Source organism: Dermacentor variabilis, chromosome 3 (genome assembly GCF_050947875.1).
Source record: "Dermacentor variabilis isolate Ectoservices chromosome 3, ASM5094787v1, whole genome shotgun sequence".
Lineage (NCBI taxonomy): Eukaryota > Metazoa > Arthropoda > Arachnida > Ixodida > Ixodidae > Dermacentor > Dermacentor variabilis.
The window spans coordinates 24,224,594-24,239,359 of NC_134570.1; the positions used below are offsets into that span (position 1 = coordinate 24,224,594).

At 51.1% G+C, this 14,766-nt stretch overlaps 1 protein-coding gene across 1 annotated transcript in view; it reads right to left on the reverse strand.

Annotated features, from left to right (window-relative positions):
* Nucleotides 1-14,766, reverse strand: part of Hmgcr (HMG coenzyme A reductase) — an 81,175-nt gene that overhangs the window by 31,973 nt on the left and 34,436 nt on the right. Inside the window, exons 2-4 of the mRNA XM_075684553.1 lie at nucleotides 4,453-4,642; nucleotides 2,452-2,563; nucleotides 811-898 (exon numbers count right to left, since the gene is read on the reverse strand). Of these exons, the coding sequence (XP_075540668.1) occupies nucleotides 811-898; nucleotides 2,452-2,563; nucleotides 4,453-4,617 (365 nt within the window). The 5' untranslated portion in view covers nucleotides 4,618-4,642. The remainder of the gene's footprint in view (nucleotides 1-810; nucleotides 899-2,451; nucleotides 2,564-4,452; nucleotides 4,643-14,766) is intronic.

Below are 14,766 nucleotides of genomic sequence, written 5' to 3' on the forward strand. Positions count from 1 at the left end.
AGTAGCAGCAACGAAGTGTATTCTTCTTTGTTGCTGGTGTGTATTTTTCGCAGGAGTGTAATCATCAACACGTTGTTCTTATAAATGTTTAAAATGTTTTACACTTGGTTAGAGCAATATTAGCGCTGTGTTAGGCTGGTTAAGCGCTGCGCCAACAAGTGTATGGAACGTGCAGACCGATCAGGCCGCTCACGTACGTCTACGCTAATGTTCCTTCATCAGCTTGAGTTTATGCCTCCAGTCATTTGCCGAAATGACCAGCTTGCCTGTGATTACCGGAATACAAGACATGTTCGGCGCTACGACAGAATGCTCGCAACGCACGCTGCTTCGATAGCTCTCGCTTGGGGTCGACGGCCAGGCGGCTAGCGGAGAGGTCTCGCGCGGGCGGGGGCAGGCTCCAAAACAACCGGAAGTCGACGATGTGACGTCGCATCGTGACGCTGAACCAGCGAAGGCGGAGCTTAGCCCCGCTCGCTCGGCGAACGAGTTGAGGAGGAAAAGCATGGCTAGGGAGGAGGGTAACTTCTAATCGCTTGTAGCTCCATTAATACGTAACGCTTCACTTAAATTGTGGTGCGAATGTTCTACTTAATCTGAACCCTACGCGTCTACAAAATTTGTCCGAACCGTTTCAGGGGCCCTTTCAGTACAAGTGTGGAGGATCGGGCGAATTCGTAACTCATGGCGACAAATGGGCACAGCGCGAGTTCATTTTTTTTTTTCCGTGTCATCGTCTTCCGCGCTTTCCTCATCTGTTGACGTGACTCCAGCTTAACACAAAAGCTATCACGGAGGAGAGGTACTCACTTGAGTTCAGACAGGTCGCCTTCTAGGAGATTCACTACGCTGCTGCTGAAGACGAAACTGGAGAAAATTGTGAAAATGGTTGCTATGCCTGAAAGAGAGAGGAACAGAAAAAACAGGATAGTATCGACATCGTACGGCCCAACATAACAAAAACGTTTAGTATAGCAGCGACGACAAAAGAATCACGCGGCGGACAGTAATCGCAACGCAGTTATAACTCTGTAGCTGGGTGAATGAGTTTGGTCTACAGCTGTATGCGTGCACGGGCGATAGCATGATCCGCGAAAGTGATTGTTTGCAGAACTTCGGCTGCGCTCAGCTGAACAAATTATGGAGGTACCGGAACGTTCCGTTATCAGAAAGGCTGCTGATACTTACGCGGGTCGTCTGTAGCCTTTTGCGGCAAGATTAGGATAACCAAAAGTAAATAAACGCGTTGCTGAAGTGCATGTGCGTGATGTCTGACCGCATCTCTGTTTCACAGGCACACGAGAAGCAAATCAGTTGCTTTTGAGGCACGTTCCTAGTACCATGTCGTTTAGTTGAGATGAATGGATAAGCCATAAAACGACTACTGCAACAGATGCGTAATATCGCAATCAAGTTCAGCTACACGTAACGACCACGTGACGAGTCAACCTTACGGCACAGAAAGTACTCGCGCTTCGGCTTTTTGGTACTTCAGCCAAACGTACTATGTCGTCACTTCCGCGACGTACCCCTATTGTACGTGACCGCCGCCTTTTGCACAATCGACATAACAAGTGACAGTCGATAAATCATAGCAATCGACGTGTATTTAATCGCAACGCTATAAATGTCACCGCGTGACGACACAGGAACTCAATAAATCTGCACCTTGCCCACGCCTGACGTAGGTCAAGCTGCTTTATTCCAGCTGACATGCAGACAAAAAAAAGAAAAACTATCTAGGCGCCATAACGCTTTAACGACTTTTCAATCAAAAGGAGGTCGTGTCTCACGCCAGCAGCCCCCCCCCCCCCCCCGGACAAAAACACGTGCATTCAACCCTACGATTTATGAAAGGAAGTTTGCATACCAAGAACGGTGGATCTTCTCATTTTTTTTCTCCCCGATGACGAAGCACAATGCGACGTCATGAATGACACTACGGTAGTAGCGCATAAGTGAGCTTCACACTCCTTTTCTTGCTTCTTCGGCTCGAAAAAAAATCTGCTCACTTAAAACCTAATCGCTTAATAGTAATAATAGGCTGCGGCACTGTAAAGGGAAATATCGGGCCGCCACTAGGCCATCCACAAAAAGTAAATGCAGCAGTGAGCATGTCAGCTTTAGAAACATAGGATGCAAGCAGTTTAGCGCCACCAGAGACATCGCGCACGCGCAGAAACCAAAACCTGCTCGGGTTCTTTTCTGCGAAGAGCCCGACAGGACCCAATATTTATAAAGATCCCTCTTACAATAACCGTTTCAGATGTTCTGTTATAGCACATTCGCTGCTGGGACGACGCGAGTGAGAAGACAGGAGCGGACAGGAAAACACCAAAATACACTGACAGTCACGTACACACAAAAGCTTGAGATGGAGAAGGAGAAATAGCTTGAATGTAACAGTAAGGCGCTGTCCCGGTAAGTTCGTGCGAGGCGCACGTCTCTTACCTATGAGGTACTTGGAGCCCAGCTTGTAGAGTACCCGGAACTGGTGGTACACGTACAACAGGGCCATGCAGCGCGTCACGGTCATCACGACGACGTCCATGCCTCTGTCCTCCTGCGGGAAAATGAGAGGGAATGTCGCGCTAGCCGTTGGCCTTTCGTTCACGCCTACACTCTTTAAAAAGTTGCACCCTTTGGGGTGTATATTTGTCCCACAACAACAATCGTCATGTCTTGCTTGCGTTTCCTTTCTTGAAAACGCCGCGCCCGCTATTTTCCTGTCGGCAATGCTATGTCATGCTGATAACGCGCATGTCGTTTGTTAGAAGTACCGGGCTCGCAGCGTTAAAGAAAGGAAATGTGGACAAGACAGATGGCGTTTATCGTTGTGTTCGCACATTTTTAAAGCTCTGGCTAAAGCTAGCCGGGACACCCTGTACAGCAACGTTCGCTTACTTTTATGGCGTGCCGGTGGAGACGAATTTCTTTCAACGTCGGCGTCTCTCGGAGTCTACGTCATGATATATGAGCGCGGAGGCACAGAGGGCAGATGTGCTGTTTTGCGGACGAAGCAAGCCTGTATTGAATTCCTGGGTTGGCCAATGCGTACAGACACAGTACCTTCACTACAGCCAATCGTGACCGATGATCACAGAGCATGTTTTCTTTCTTTAAGTGCATTGAAAGGACATTAAAGTGAGCTGTTATGCGGGATTGGCAAATGAGACTTCTAGGTTGAGTGTTATTGCTGAAAGTGGTGTCTTGGTAAGTCAGAAAACACACCAAAACGAATGTATTTAGTTCTCCTGCTGGCTCCTCGTGAGGACATGATATCTGAACAGCGTCAGCTCGGGACAACTACGGTAATCGTTTCTAGACAAACAAGTAGAACACTATACATGAAAGAACTAAAGGAACAGCCTGAAATGTTCAGAGAACATTTTCTGAAGAAAGACCGGCCAGACGTGCTAAATTTACTTTGAAAACCATGAAGTCACACTAACGTACTGGGCGCTGCGGTTCGGGCGGGAAACGTAAAAAAAGGAAACGTTGCCTTTTCATTTCTTGGTTAATAACCCACCTTTTCCCGCCGAATAAACGTAAATAGAGTCTAAAAAAATATGCTTCGTCAGACTAATGTAACATAGCGTCTTAGTAACTTGGTGCAATTTAGTTATCTTTGAATAGCGTCACCAATGTTTTTCAACTTGCCTCTCGACTTTCTCCGTGCCACCAACTAATTAAACGTAAGCCAGATCTGCGCAGCCACGCTGTCCAAGTGCGTTTTTTGCTTATATCGCTATGTCAGCGACGTGCTCATATGATCGCCGGCCTGACATGTTTTTCCAGAGATTCTGTGAAGCCAATCAAAACAAAGCTTTAAAGCGAAATGACCTAACAGCTTCATTTTTAACGTCAGTGCCGCTCAATTTGTACACAAGCATATAGGTCGCGAGTGCATTTACCGTGATAAACAAGGAATACCTAACGCGCGCCTCCTATAGTTGTTCCCTCCTGTAGTAAAGAACTGCACACAGAGATGCCTTCTTCCAGGGTGCCCTCGTCAAAACATGTTGCGGAAACACTCTGTTGCGGTCCAGTCGGTCCATATTGAACGACAACGTACTGCGCAAGATACAAACGAAGCACGGAAGGAAAGAGAGGGCAATACACTCTGTTCCATCTTTCTTTCCGCCATTATTCTTTGTATCGCGTGCATTATACGTTCTTGCTCGGCGAAACTATGACTATGTACAGAGACTTCTTTTGTTAAACCCGCTATTGATGAACGTACGTAGTATGTCGCACAGTTTCCTCCTACTATACGTCCTCCTGGCTAGATCATGAGTTGGGCGACTGCCCCGTGTTGTCAGGCGATGATGGTCTTCGGTTCGATTCGTTCCCCAACTGCGGAGCTTCTTTCCGACGGAACCCCCCATTCCGGAGCATTACCTGCGCTACACACACAACCATACCATAGGTATACGCGAGTGAAGAACTCACCTCCCTCATCTGGCACTGTGGCGACCACCCGCAGAGCCGGCTGCCAGCCAGGAAGGCCGAGCCCATGGAGAGCAGGCAGATGGTGAGCGTGAGGAAGCCCACGATCACTTCCCACGGGTGCGACGCACACAGGCGCCCGTGCGCGTAGAACACCCGCGCCAGCATCGCCCCCGGGCTGCAGCGCTGGGCCCTGTTGTGCGGAGGAGAGACAACGCATGCGTACACCATGAGATGGCGCCACGAGGAACACTGCGCTCACTACACGACAACTCGCTTTCAACACTGCAATTTTCAAACCAGAGCGGTTCCCTGGTCACCACTGCAAGAACAGGACAGTGATTCGAGGAAAGCGACGTAAATACGAGACGTTTGGAGAGTCAGGCGAGACCGGGTTGGCTAGCAGGCGCGACGGTGATAAAACGTACAGTAAAGATTAAAAAACTATACACAGTATGCGACCGTTACAAAAAATATCCGGTTTCGAGTTGTATAAACGTACTGAGAAAGTGGCGACGGGAACAAATTGCGCTTATCTATGAGCTATTGTCACCGTTACTGTGCAGGCGTGGACATAATCAATCGCGCGCCATTGTTTATTAGCCCCACGCAGAGGCCGAGACAACCCTTTTCCGCGAACAGGAAGGTAGCGGCAACACAAGAGAACGCCCCTTTGGACGGCCTCAATCGAGGAAGAATGGAGGCTATATCGCGATCGTTTCCGCCGCTCGTCGTAAATAACAAACTGACCCGGAAAACTGTCCAACACAGCTGCTGACGCAAAGGTGCGCGACCTTCGTTTTCACTTGTAAAGTATAAGCCATTGCCCACTTTGCACCACCGCTTTTAGCTGTCCATCGGTGAAAAGGATGCAGAAATTAAACGGTTTAAGAAGCGTCACTTGACTTATTGTGATGTCCACCCAAAAGCAACTTATCTGCTATTACAAAGAGTCATCTAACACGGTCGTCCCAGCTACTCGCCGTCCAAAGAATAACAGTTGCGAACACCTGGTTTTCGAAAACAAATCCTATACCCCAAGGAGGCGCGCGGGTCAACACGGCATGGACTATGAGTCCTCTCACGCGTCATGATGTCTGTGAATGCAATGGGGACACAACGTTTTAATGAGCTCAGGCCCGTTGATCCCAACCTGCAACTTCTCTGTTCGTTTCGCAGAGGAGGCACGCGATTCGAATCACTGATCATTCGAGAATGCACATAAACAGACCACGCTATCCGTGCTCATTTACAAGGTGAGAGTGAATGACAAAATCATCCGAAGAAGTTCCCTTTCTCTCGCCTTGTGTGCGAGCTCTTGTCTGCTCGTGACAATGCCCTAAACTCTCCAAGAACAGACTCATATTCACTCAGCTTCAAGAAACCACGGGATCGATGCGTTCGTGGATAGCCAAAAAGGTTCGGGGATCACGTAGACACAGCCTCGCATGAGGTCTCATTGATACAAAAAAAAAAAAAAAAAAAGATCAACTGGAATAATATATGATTCCGACTTATTCAGACTCACTCGGACTATCCGAAGAACCGTTTCACTGGGACTCACTCAGACTCGCGGGTCGCTCTTGAGACTGAGTGAGTCGGCTAGTGAGTAAGTTTGCAGACGAGTCGCCCCAGCTTCCTCCACCCTGGCGGCTGTTCTCTTCTCGAAACAAGTACGTTTCCCGTTGCAGCATCGCTAATTTATATACCGCGTTGTTTGAGTACCATGCATGCATGGGCCAATCGCAGAGGTGCTCTTCTCCCGAGTTTCACACGTGCGCAGCGAACCCGCGCACGCCCTTAACGGGGCAGTCACAACACTTGGACTGTCTCGCAGAAAAAAAAAAAAAAAAGCTACAGTTTGTTTCAGCCTTTGCGGGTCAAGCGCGATCTCACGTATACAGTCCGTGCACCTACAGTCGGCGTTCTCCGCAAACCCGGCTGTTTACAAACATGCGGCCAGACCGTGCCAACGGAACAGATATAGCGCCCCTGTCGTAGATACAGAGCGGGAGCGCGCCTGGCGATATCGCAGTGAGCCCTCGCACACACTTCGCAGCGCAGCAGGCTTGGAGGCGACTGATCGCATGACGCGCGTCACGTCCGCGCCGCGAACGCAGGCGCCCGGGTTTTGCGATCGGATTTGGTGGACGCCCGCAGTGGTTGTTTCGGGCTACGCGATCCTGGACGGAGCCGGAATACGGGGGCGGACGGACGAACACATCACCGGGTGGTATAACTTGGTCAGCTATATTTTTTCAGTTCCACACGGGATGTGCGTTTATTTGTTGCGTATCTGGTTCTGTTAAACAGAATAAGAAGGCCGAAAACAACGTAGATTTTACACTTCCCAAGAAGCTGCATCGGAGTGGTGGTTTTATTTAAGATGTAAGCGATTAAAAGGTTTTCACAGAGACTATAGGAACTTTGTGGCATACACTTGTTATACCCTGTTTTTTTTTTTCTTTCTCCGGTCATTTTCTGGAACGGCAGAAAGTGTGCGTGTGGGAAATAGAGCGGAGCGTAGAGAGTCTTTAGAAGTGAGATTAGGACACCAAATGACTTCCCGGTCCTCACAGTGGACTGAAAAACAGTGGACACAGTGGACCGAAACAGCTGCAACTTTTTGATAGTATGCACCTATTCAGCACCAAGTTCCTCATGACGTCACAAAAGAGTATAGGCGCTGAACTGGAACACCACTTTTTTTTTTCTGCCAGGAACAAAGGAACTGAGAGCGATTACTTACTGAAGACACTGAGTGTCCTTATTCTTATATCATTTTATATCATTGGCATGGTCCTTGTAAGGACAGAGAGATGATGAGACGAAAGAAGTTTAACATAACGGTGAAAGCGCATCATCCCGTGCCAAGAATGTATCGTGCCCCAGCTAACGTTAGCTGGGCTGTTCAACATAAAAAATAAAAATAAAAAATAAGAAAAAATAAAAACACGGGGCAATATACAATTATAAAACATACGGCGTTTCAATAATCAGACCTATGATGGCTGAACACCGTCGGTTATCTTGCACACCATGTTCTTTAATTTTTTTCGCTGAACAGCTTGGCTAACGTTAGCTGAGAGGCCCTATATACACCAGTTGAGCGTCGAAAGCGCGTTCATTAGTGGGGCACCCGGCCCATGTGAAGCCGCGGTTCAGAGGTTTAATTTGCCTGGCTGGAAGCACACATATCAACAGCTGCAGCATTATTGGCTCTCTGTTGGACCACACTACGTGCTCCAGGGTATCCGTGTTCCGACCAGAATCGGGCATCCCTACGCAAGGACGGAGGAGGTCAGGCTGCCCTGGTTTTCGCCCACACGGACACACGGCGGTGGCGGAGGGTGAGTGAGTGCGGTACGCCAGCCTACGACGCGGTGGCGCGGCCAATTGCGCAAGGCGAGCGCCGCCGCCGCGCGCACTGGCAGACGATGGGTGGTGCCACCAGCGCAAGCTCGCAGGCTGCTATTTTCGGGAGCCGAAAAAAAAAAAGAAAGGTGGAAGAGGGATCCAACACGGTGTTTGTGCGCGAAAGAGAGAGAGGAGGAAGATGTACTGTCGATTTCCATGTTTACACGTGTCTCGAGACCATGTCCCCGCCGCCAACGGGGCGGAACGATCGCCGCGAGGCCGGCGAGGCGACCCCTACGCGTCGCGCGCGGGTCACCTCACCCGAGACTGGCGCGCCGAAGCGGGCCACAAGTGTTTGCGGACGCGCCGACGCTTCGCGATCGACGCAGCGGGCACCTTCGCCGTGCGTTTGCTCTGCGAAGCCGCTAGACAGCGCAGCGGGGGAGGGAGACAAGGCACATCTTCCCTGGGGCAAGGTCGAGTTTTCTTCCAGCCCTATCGCCGCCGGCCAGTTCATTGGCGCCGCGAAGTCCTGGACAGCAGGTCACCCGGCAGGACAAAAAGCGATACGTTTGGCAAAGCGCTGGAGTGGAAGCAGCCCTGTGCGTACGTAGTCTTAGCGACGGTGGCTACGTGTCGAAAAAATCACGACAGAGCAGGAGGCAGGTGAAAGGGAACCCGAGAGAGAATTCGAGTGCTGGACAATTCCACTCGTGCCGATGCAGTCGACGGCAATCCCTCTGGGGCGTTCTGCCGACAGGGACGTACACTGCATAGCCCACTAAAGAATACAGAGTGTTGACACACACCTCTGTGAGGACACAGAAGCTTTCCATGGACACGCTGCCGTAGGGAACATAAGAAGGAAGACTCGAAAAGACATCAGCTTGGCGTAAGGCACAAGGCAGGGGACTACCAAAAGGCACTCGTAACCGAAAGCTGTAATCGTAAGCTCCATCTACACTGTATGTTTGCCAATGCCCGATCCCCAACGAGATCGTACAATGAACTCTTAGCGAAGCAGCGAAGGAACTGTCAACTCCGTTCCCTGAGGTTTCTCATACAGAAATGTACGGCACTTCTCACTTTTTTTGTGTGTAATCCAGCTAGGGCCGTTACTGCGCACTTTGAGAACGGTTAGGAGCGTAGAAATTGCAGCAGCTGGAGAAAGCCGTGTCCACGCTGAACAGAACACAGGAGGGGGAGAGAGAGAGAGAGAGAGAGAGAGAGAGAGAGAGAGAGAGAGAGAGAGAGAGACTGAACAAAGCCAGCGGCAACGCCATCGGGCGATCTGACAACAGAAGCAGTTGAGGTGGATCGTGTTCAATACCGCCACAAGTGCGCGTCACACATGGCACGAAGTCGTGTGTGGCTCTTTCTGAAGATAACGCGAATAATGTCTGCACGTGCAAAGGGGACGACACAGCGTAGAACCGCAGTCACGAGCTGTCCGCCCGTTTATTCTTTTCGGCCAATTATAACGTGCGGTACAAAAAAAAAAAACTAATTCTGGGTACCAGCATGTTTACCAACCAAACTGGCACGAGCAAAATAACAAAGAAAAGTACACACTTGTGTGGAGGATGTGAAAAAACAAAGGTTAGCCAGCATCGGAACGAAAAGACTAAGTGCAAATTTGCAGCGCTTCCGTCTAAAGGAGTCGCAAGGTTATAGACAATCACAAGCTGTCTTCTTTCGTTTCTTTTTCTGTCTAGCGTTGATTTACACGCATTTTCCTGTGCCTTACTCATCACGCTGTATATCAACGCCACAGCTGCTGTCTTCAAACACGCCGTGCTCAAGGACTGTGCTTTTCTTTACGATGTCTTCCGAGAAGCGAATCAAGATGAGTACACTCAAATGCAGATAATGAGAAATTCAGTAAGGAAACTTTAGAATATGCGTCGGCAGCGAGCTATTAAAGATACCGCCTGTGCCTGCGGGCCGACGTTTTGTTTTTCCACAGCGCAGCTTTTCCAGGTGACGTTAGTCGAACGCCACGATGCTTTCTTTCTTTCTCTCTCTTTTCAATTACAGTAGAGAATTTATAATTTTGCCTCCAAACCTTAACCAGCAAAGGAAACAAGAACACGCGATTTCAGGGCTTGCGTATCTGAAAACGTACCGAAATATGTGTCAGAAGCGAAATTCTATATATACGAGTGGCGCTAAACAGACTGACAAAAAATGACTTGCGGGCGGAATGTGATAAGCCAACGACGAAAACGTTTTCGCGCCGCAGTTGCCACCCGCTGCACTGTCGCCGTACAAATGCAGGAAGACTCGGCAACAAACACGTGTACGCACGTCATCGGCAGTTCTACGAAAACGCGAATAAGCTCATTATCGCCTCGCCAGTCGCAAATACAGCAAAGTGCTGGCCAGCGGGTCTCTGTATATACGCCTAGTCTCGGAAGCTTCAGTGCACGGTGTGTCGCTGCGAACAGCGCAGTCCGCGCAACGTGGGTCGCACCAGCGCTGGGAAGGTTGGTCTGCATCACATCCGATGCGCAAAGTCTTTCAAGGGTTCGTACGCTACGATAGTTTGAAGAGCGGTTGCAGGCCTGACATTGAAGAAGTCACAGTACGGGCATAACCACGGATCCCAATTTTCTTTCCTTCAGTGGCCGTACCCTTACGTTTCAAGATGCAGGAAACTCCATCCACGGTTGAGAAGCGTAGCGTCTTTTCAAGATCAGCAGCACTACGAAGCCGCGCCCGCGAAGTACGAGGTAGAACTAGCGCTCAAAGTGCGAAAATCCAGTCACGGGCTGTCGAGCGGCGGCTCCGAAGCACGAACCTGCAAAGCTGGGCACTGCGACGACCGCAGTCGACCGGACAGGCCAGGACCTCCGATCATCGTGTACAAAACTGTCGCGGCAGCCACACGCGCGAGAAACTGCGATCGTGCAGGAAAATTCGGGCCCGCCGGCGTGCAGAAACACGGCGACCGACGCACACGGCGCAGCCGGGTCGGACGAGGCGCGCGCGCTGTCCTGCGGGAGGACGCGGTCCCCGCTGCGAGCGCAAGGACGCGGACACGTCCGAGGACCGAGTGCCGCCGAACCCGTTTACGGTCGGGCGGCGTGCCGTTCGGCGAGGGAGGCGGTTTCACGGGCAGCAGCAAAAAGAGGACGGGCGCGCGACGAGAAAGTCACTAGCAGCAGCATACCTGGCGCAGTGGCGTAGAGCGCGGCGCAGGGCGGTCAGGACGGCCTCTTCGAGCTTGCGCACGACGGCGTCGCTGCGGCGCGGCGGCGACAGCGCGTCGCCCATGGTGCTGCGGCAGCTCGCGCGGCGGCGGCGGGGGGGTCAGCGGAGCCTCATGGCGCTCGGACGGCGAGGAAACTGGTCGCCGCGGAAGGAAGGCCGCCGCTTTCGCCTCGAGAGAAAAGGGGGCCCCTTCCGCGTGCGCACGCCGCCGAGGGAAGAGGGCCTGTCGCGGAAGCAAGCCCCCCCTCCAAACAGTGGCGCGCGTGTGAACGACCCCGTTTCCCGGTCGGCCGCCGATCTAGGCCACGGCGCGGCGGCCCTGACATTGGCCCGAGGGTCTCTGGGTCAGCCCGCCTTCCTGCTGCTGTTGCTGCTACACGACGATGGCCGCCGCTCCTTTGGGAAGAAGAAACGCTCCACCCTCCGAGTCACGCGACTCGCCCACGAAACGGGCGCGGACAGGGCCGGTGACGCGAGGACGCGGCGAGCGATCTTGCCGTCCAGGCGACGCGCTTCGCTCGCTCTCCCTTGCGCCCGAGTTAGCCGAGTACGGGACAGCGGTGGCATTCCTCCCCCCTCGTAGTTCCTGCCAGGACCGGCGGAAAGGCCATCTCTTTAGACCACGTGGCGAGGCAACGGTTTCTCCCGCACCAAGCCCGCCAGCACTTTGTGACGAGTCGTGCGGATGGACGGTGAACGCGGCAATCGCGGGGCCAGCCTTGTGACCAAACGACGATGACAGCCCACGAGATGGACTGCGGCGGCAGGACCAGCCTGGCCCTTCACGTAGCCGACACCGTGAGCCACAGGAACACCGCCGGTGCATTTTATAACAACTTGTCTCACTCGATCCACTGCGCTGGAAGAGGCGCGCCTACGCACGCTGCAGTATGGGCAAAGCTAACCGACGCTACTTCCCAGGCGCAAACCATTGTGCGCGTATAAGCATTGCCGGTCGCCATCTCGCGCGCACACTTGGAGGGCAACGGACGGGGTTTCCCTCACGTTCACTGAGGAGACGAGGAAGCGAGCGCGCCAGCTGCTCCAGTTCGTGAGGGTGAAGATCCTTGTGTCGGCACACAATGGTTCGCATATAGTGTAACTGCATGGCCGCATTGTGCGTGCGTCTACGCGCCGCCACCCAGATCTCGCTCGCATCCCGCCGAACAGGTTTGCCTCCGTCGTAAAGAGCGAGGCAGGCGCCGCTCCGTTCGGCAAAGTGGGACCGCGAGCACGAGCAAGCCGCAGCGCCGCCGCACAGGTTGCACAACCACGAAGTTCGCTGGTAGCAGTGCGCGCTGCGAAAGCGGAGTCTAAGATAGCATACAATTTAAATAAATCCAGTACCACTACAAAGCATCGAAACGTCTTCCAGTGCCCCCTATCCGCCCCGAGGAAAACAACAACAAAAAACATGGCGACGCGTAGATGTAAGATAACGGTAACGAGTACAGTTTTTGTTGCGAAGACCAGGTGTATGGCTAAGAAGGGCTGAAAAGCTTTTGAACAGGCCAGCTGCGGGTGCTAGCGTGACAGAGATAAAGACGTATGCCTTAAGAAAGTGAAAAATGGCAAAGAGAACAAAGCAGGGACATATACCTGAAACAGCGTGATACGCGCTGCATACCCATAGCTTTGGTAAACAGGCACTGCCGGCCATGAATCATCCGGAATGACTCCTCCGGAAAACTGCAGTAATTTTCAGAGCAGCACCGCAGGGAGGCCGCGAGTTATGAGATGAATTCCGACCACAAAGTACTCAAAATGTTGTTCACTGCATGTGCGTTTGTCCACGCACAACAGAGGTAACATCGCGTGGTGTCAAGTACTCCTGCAGCGTCCGCTAGTTAGCGTGTGCAACGCTGGCGTGTACGTACTTGACGGCGCGCAATTTAACCGATGCCACAACGCGATTAAAACATGCATGATCAGAAAGAAACAAGCAAGAAGGGAAAAAGCTCGAGCGACCCGAGTGTGCTGCGGAGGACAGAAACTACTACAACTTCGCAATTCTCTTAGTACATGAGACGGCGACGCCCGTCAGGCAAGCCTTGTCTCACGCAAGTCAGGATCAAGATCAAGGACGTGGCATCACTTCACCTCAGGCATGGAGTATACGCTGTACACAAGGACACATGGTAAGCTGCGGCCTCCACTCTGGGCAGTAGCTTGCGCGCTAGGCTTTGTTAGTTTTATTGCTATAGCAATTATATGGACACTCCAGACGCATTCATGCAGTCATCGTCGGCGTCGCCGTGATTTCCCGTATTAAGTCCGAGGGCGATAACATCGTCGCTGCGCGTCGTGTGCTGTATGTGCGAGTGAAAGCGTGCGAGGGTGAGCCGACGTAAGTGGCTCAATCTTGCGCGCGCAAGGGAGGAAAGCGGGGAGGAAGCGCGCCGTATTCCGTCACGCGCAAGGCACCATGGGGAGGGGGGCGTTCTACTCCGGCGGCGGCTGCGTATGGCGTGGCCGCGCGGGCTCTATCTTGAAAGCGATCTGCGACGGGGACAGAATGCCCCCAGTGCTGATAGCTTCTTGTGTGCTGCGCTCGCGCCGCTTAGACCGCGTTGAAGCGAGAGGCAGCACAAAGGTAAATTCGCCCGCTACTCCTGCCGCGCTTTCTCACTTGAGCGTTTCGACAGCGAGTGCGCGCGGCTATAGAGTGATATGTGTTCATGTATGCTTGTGCGCGCGTGGCACCATGCTTGATAATTTAGTTAGTAAATGCATCTCTAATGGCCCATATAACTACTATTCTTACTGTTTGCTACCGCAATCGATGCTTCGTCCTTCGGCCGAAACTGCGAGTTTCTTTTTTTTTCCTAATTAGGTCATGAGCCATTATCTAGCATAACATTTATTCACCATTTAACACAACTGAGAGGAACAAAACCACGGAGCTACAGAATTATGGTTTCTATGACAAAGACGCGCCCCTCTATCGAGGCAGCAAGTCTACGGAGGCCGTATGCCCGCCCGGACATATCAAGAGGAAGCTTTCGCTCGGGTGCTCCTATTTAAATACATGTAAAGGGAGAATTCGTTTTTCTCGGCAATAACTGCACCAAATTTGACGAGGTTTGTTGCATTTAAAAGAAAAACTTAAAATCTATAGTTACTGTTGGTCTCGAATTCTTGATTTAGATCGTCGATTATTTTTTATTACAAATTGACAAATATCGAAAATTTGCATAAAACGAAACTGTCAAGTTTACAACTCCATAACTCTGCAAGAAAAAATGATGTCACAACTCTGTGATTTGCATCTGATACTACATCTAAAGCGGACAAAATTGATATGTTATACATGAATCTAAAAAAATTCAGTAATGTGGAAATACGGCTTTTGCAGAACCCTTGTACATGACGCAACAAATTCATGTAAGGTAGAAATCGACATATCGAATTTTTTCCGCTTTGTATGATCTAATGGATGCCGTTTACACAACAGCGATATCTGTTCTTGATGCAGAGTTATTAATTTGTACACTTCGTGCTTCTATTTTTTGTATAGTATCGAATTTTTGAATATTTTTTGAACACAATTCAGGCCCTAAATCGAAATTTCGCTTCCAACAGTCACTAGAATTTATCTTTCTCTCTCAAATGCAACAAATTTCATTAAAATCGGTCCAGGGGTTATCTCAGAAAAGCTTTTTTGCGTTTTACATGTATTTAAATAGGTCGTGTCGCGGAGTTGGGCTCGGGCTAAAGCTATTCTCTTAAAGCCTCACTCACTCAGAG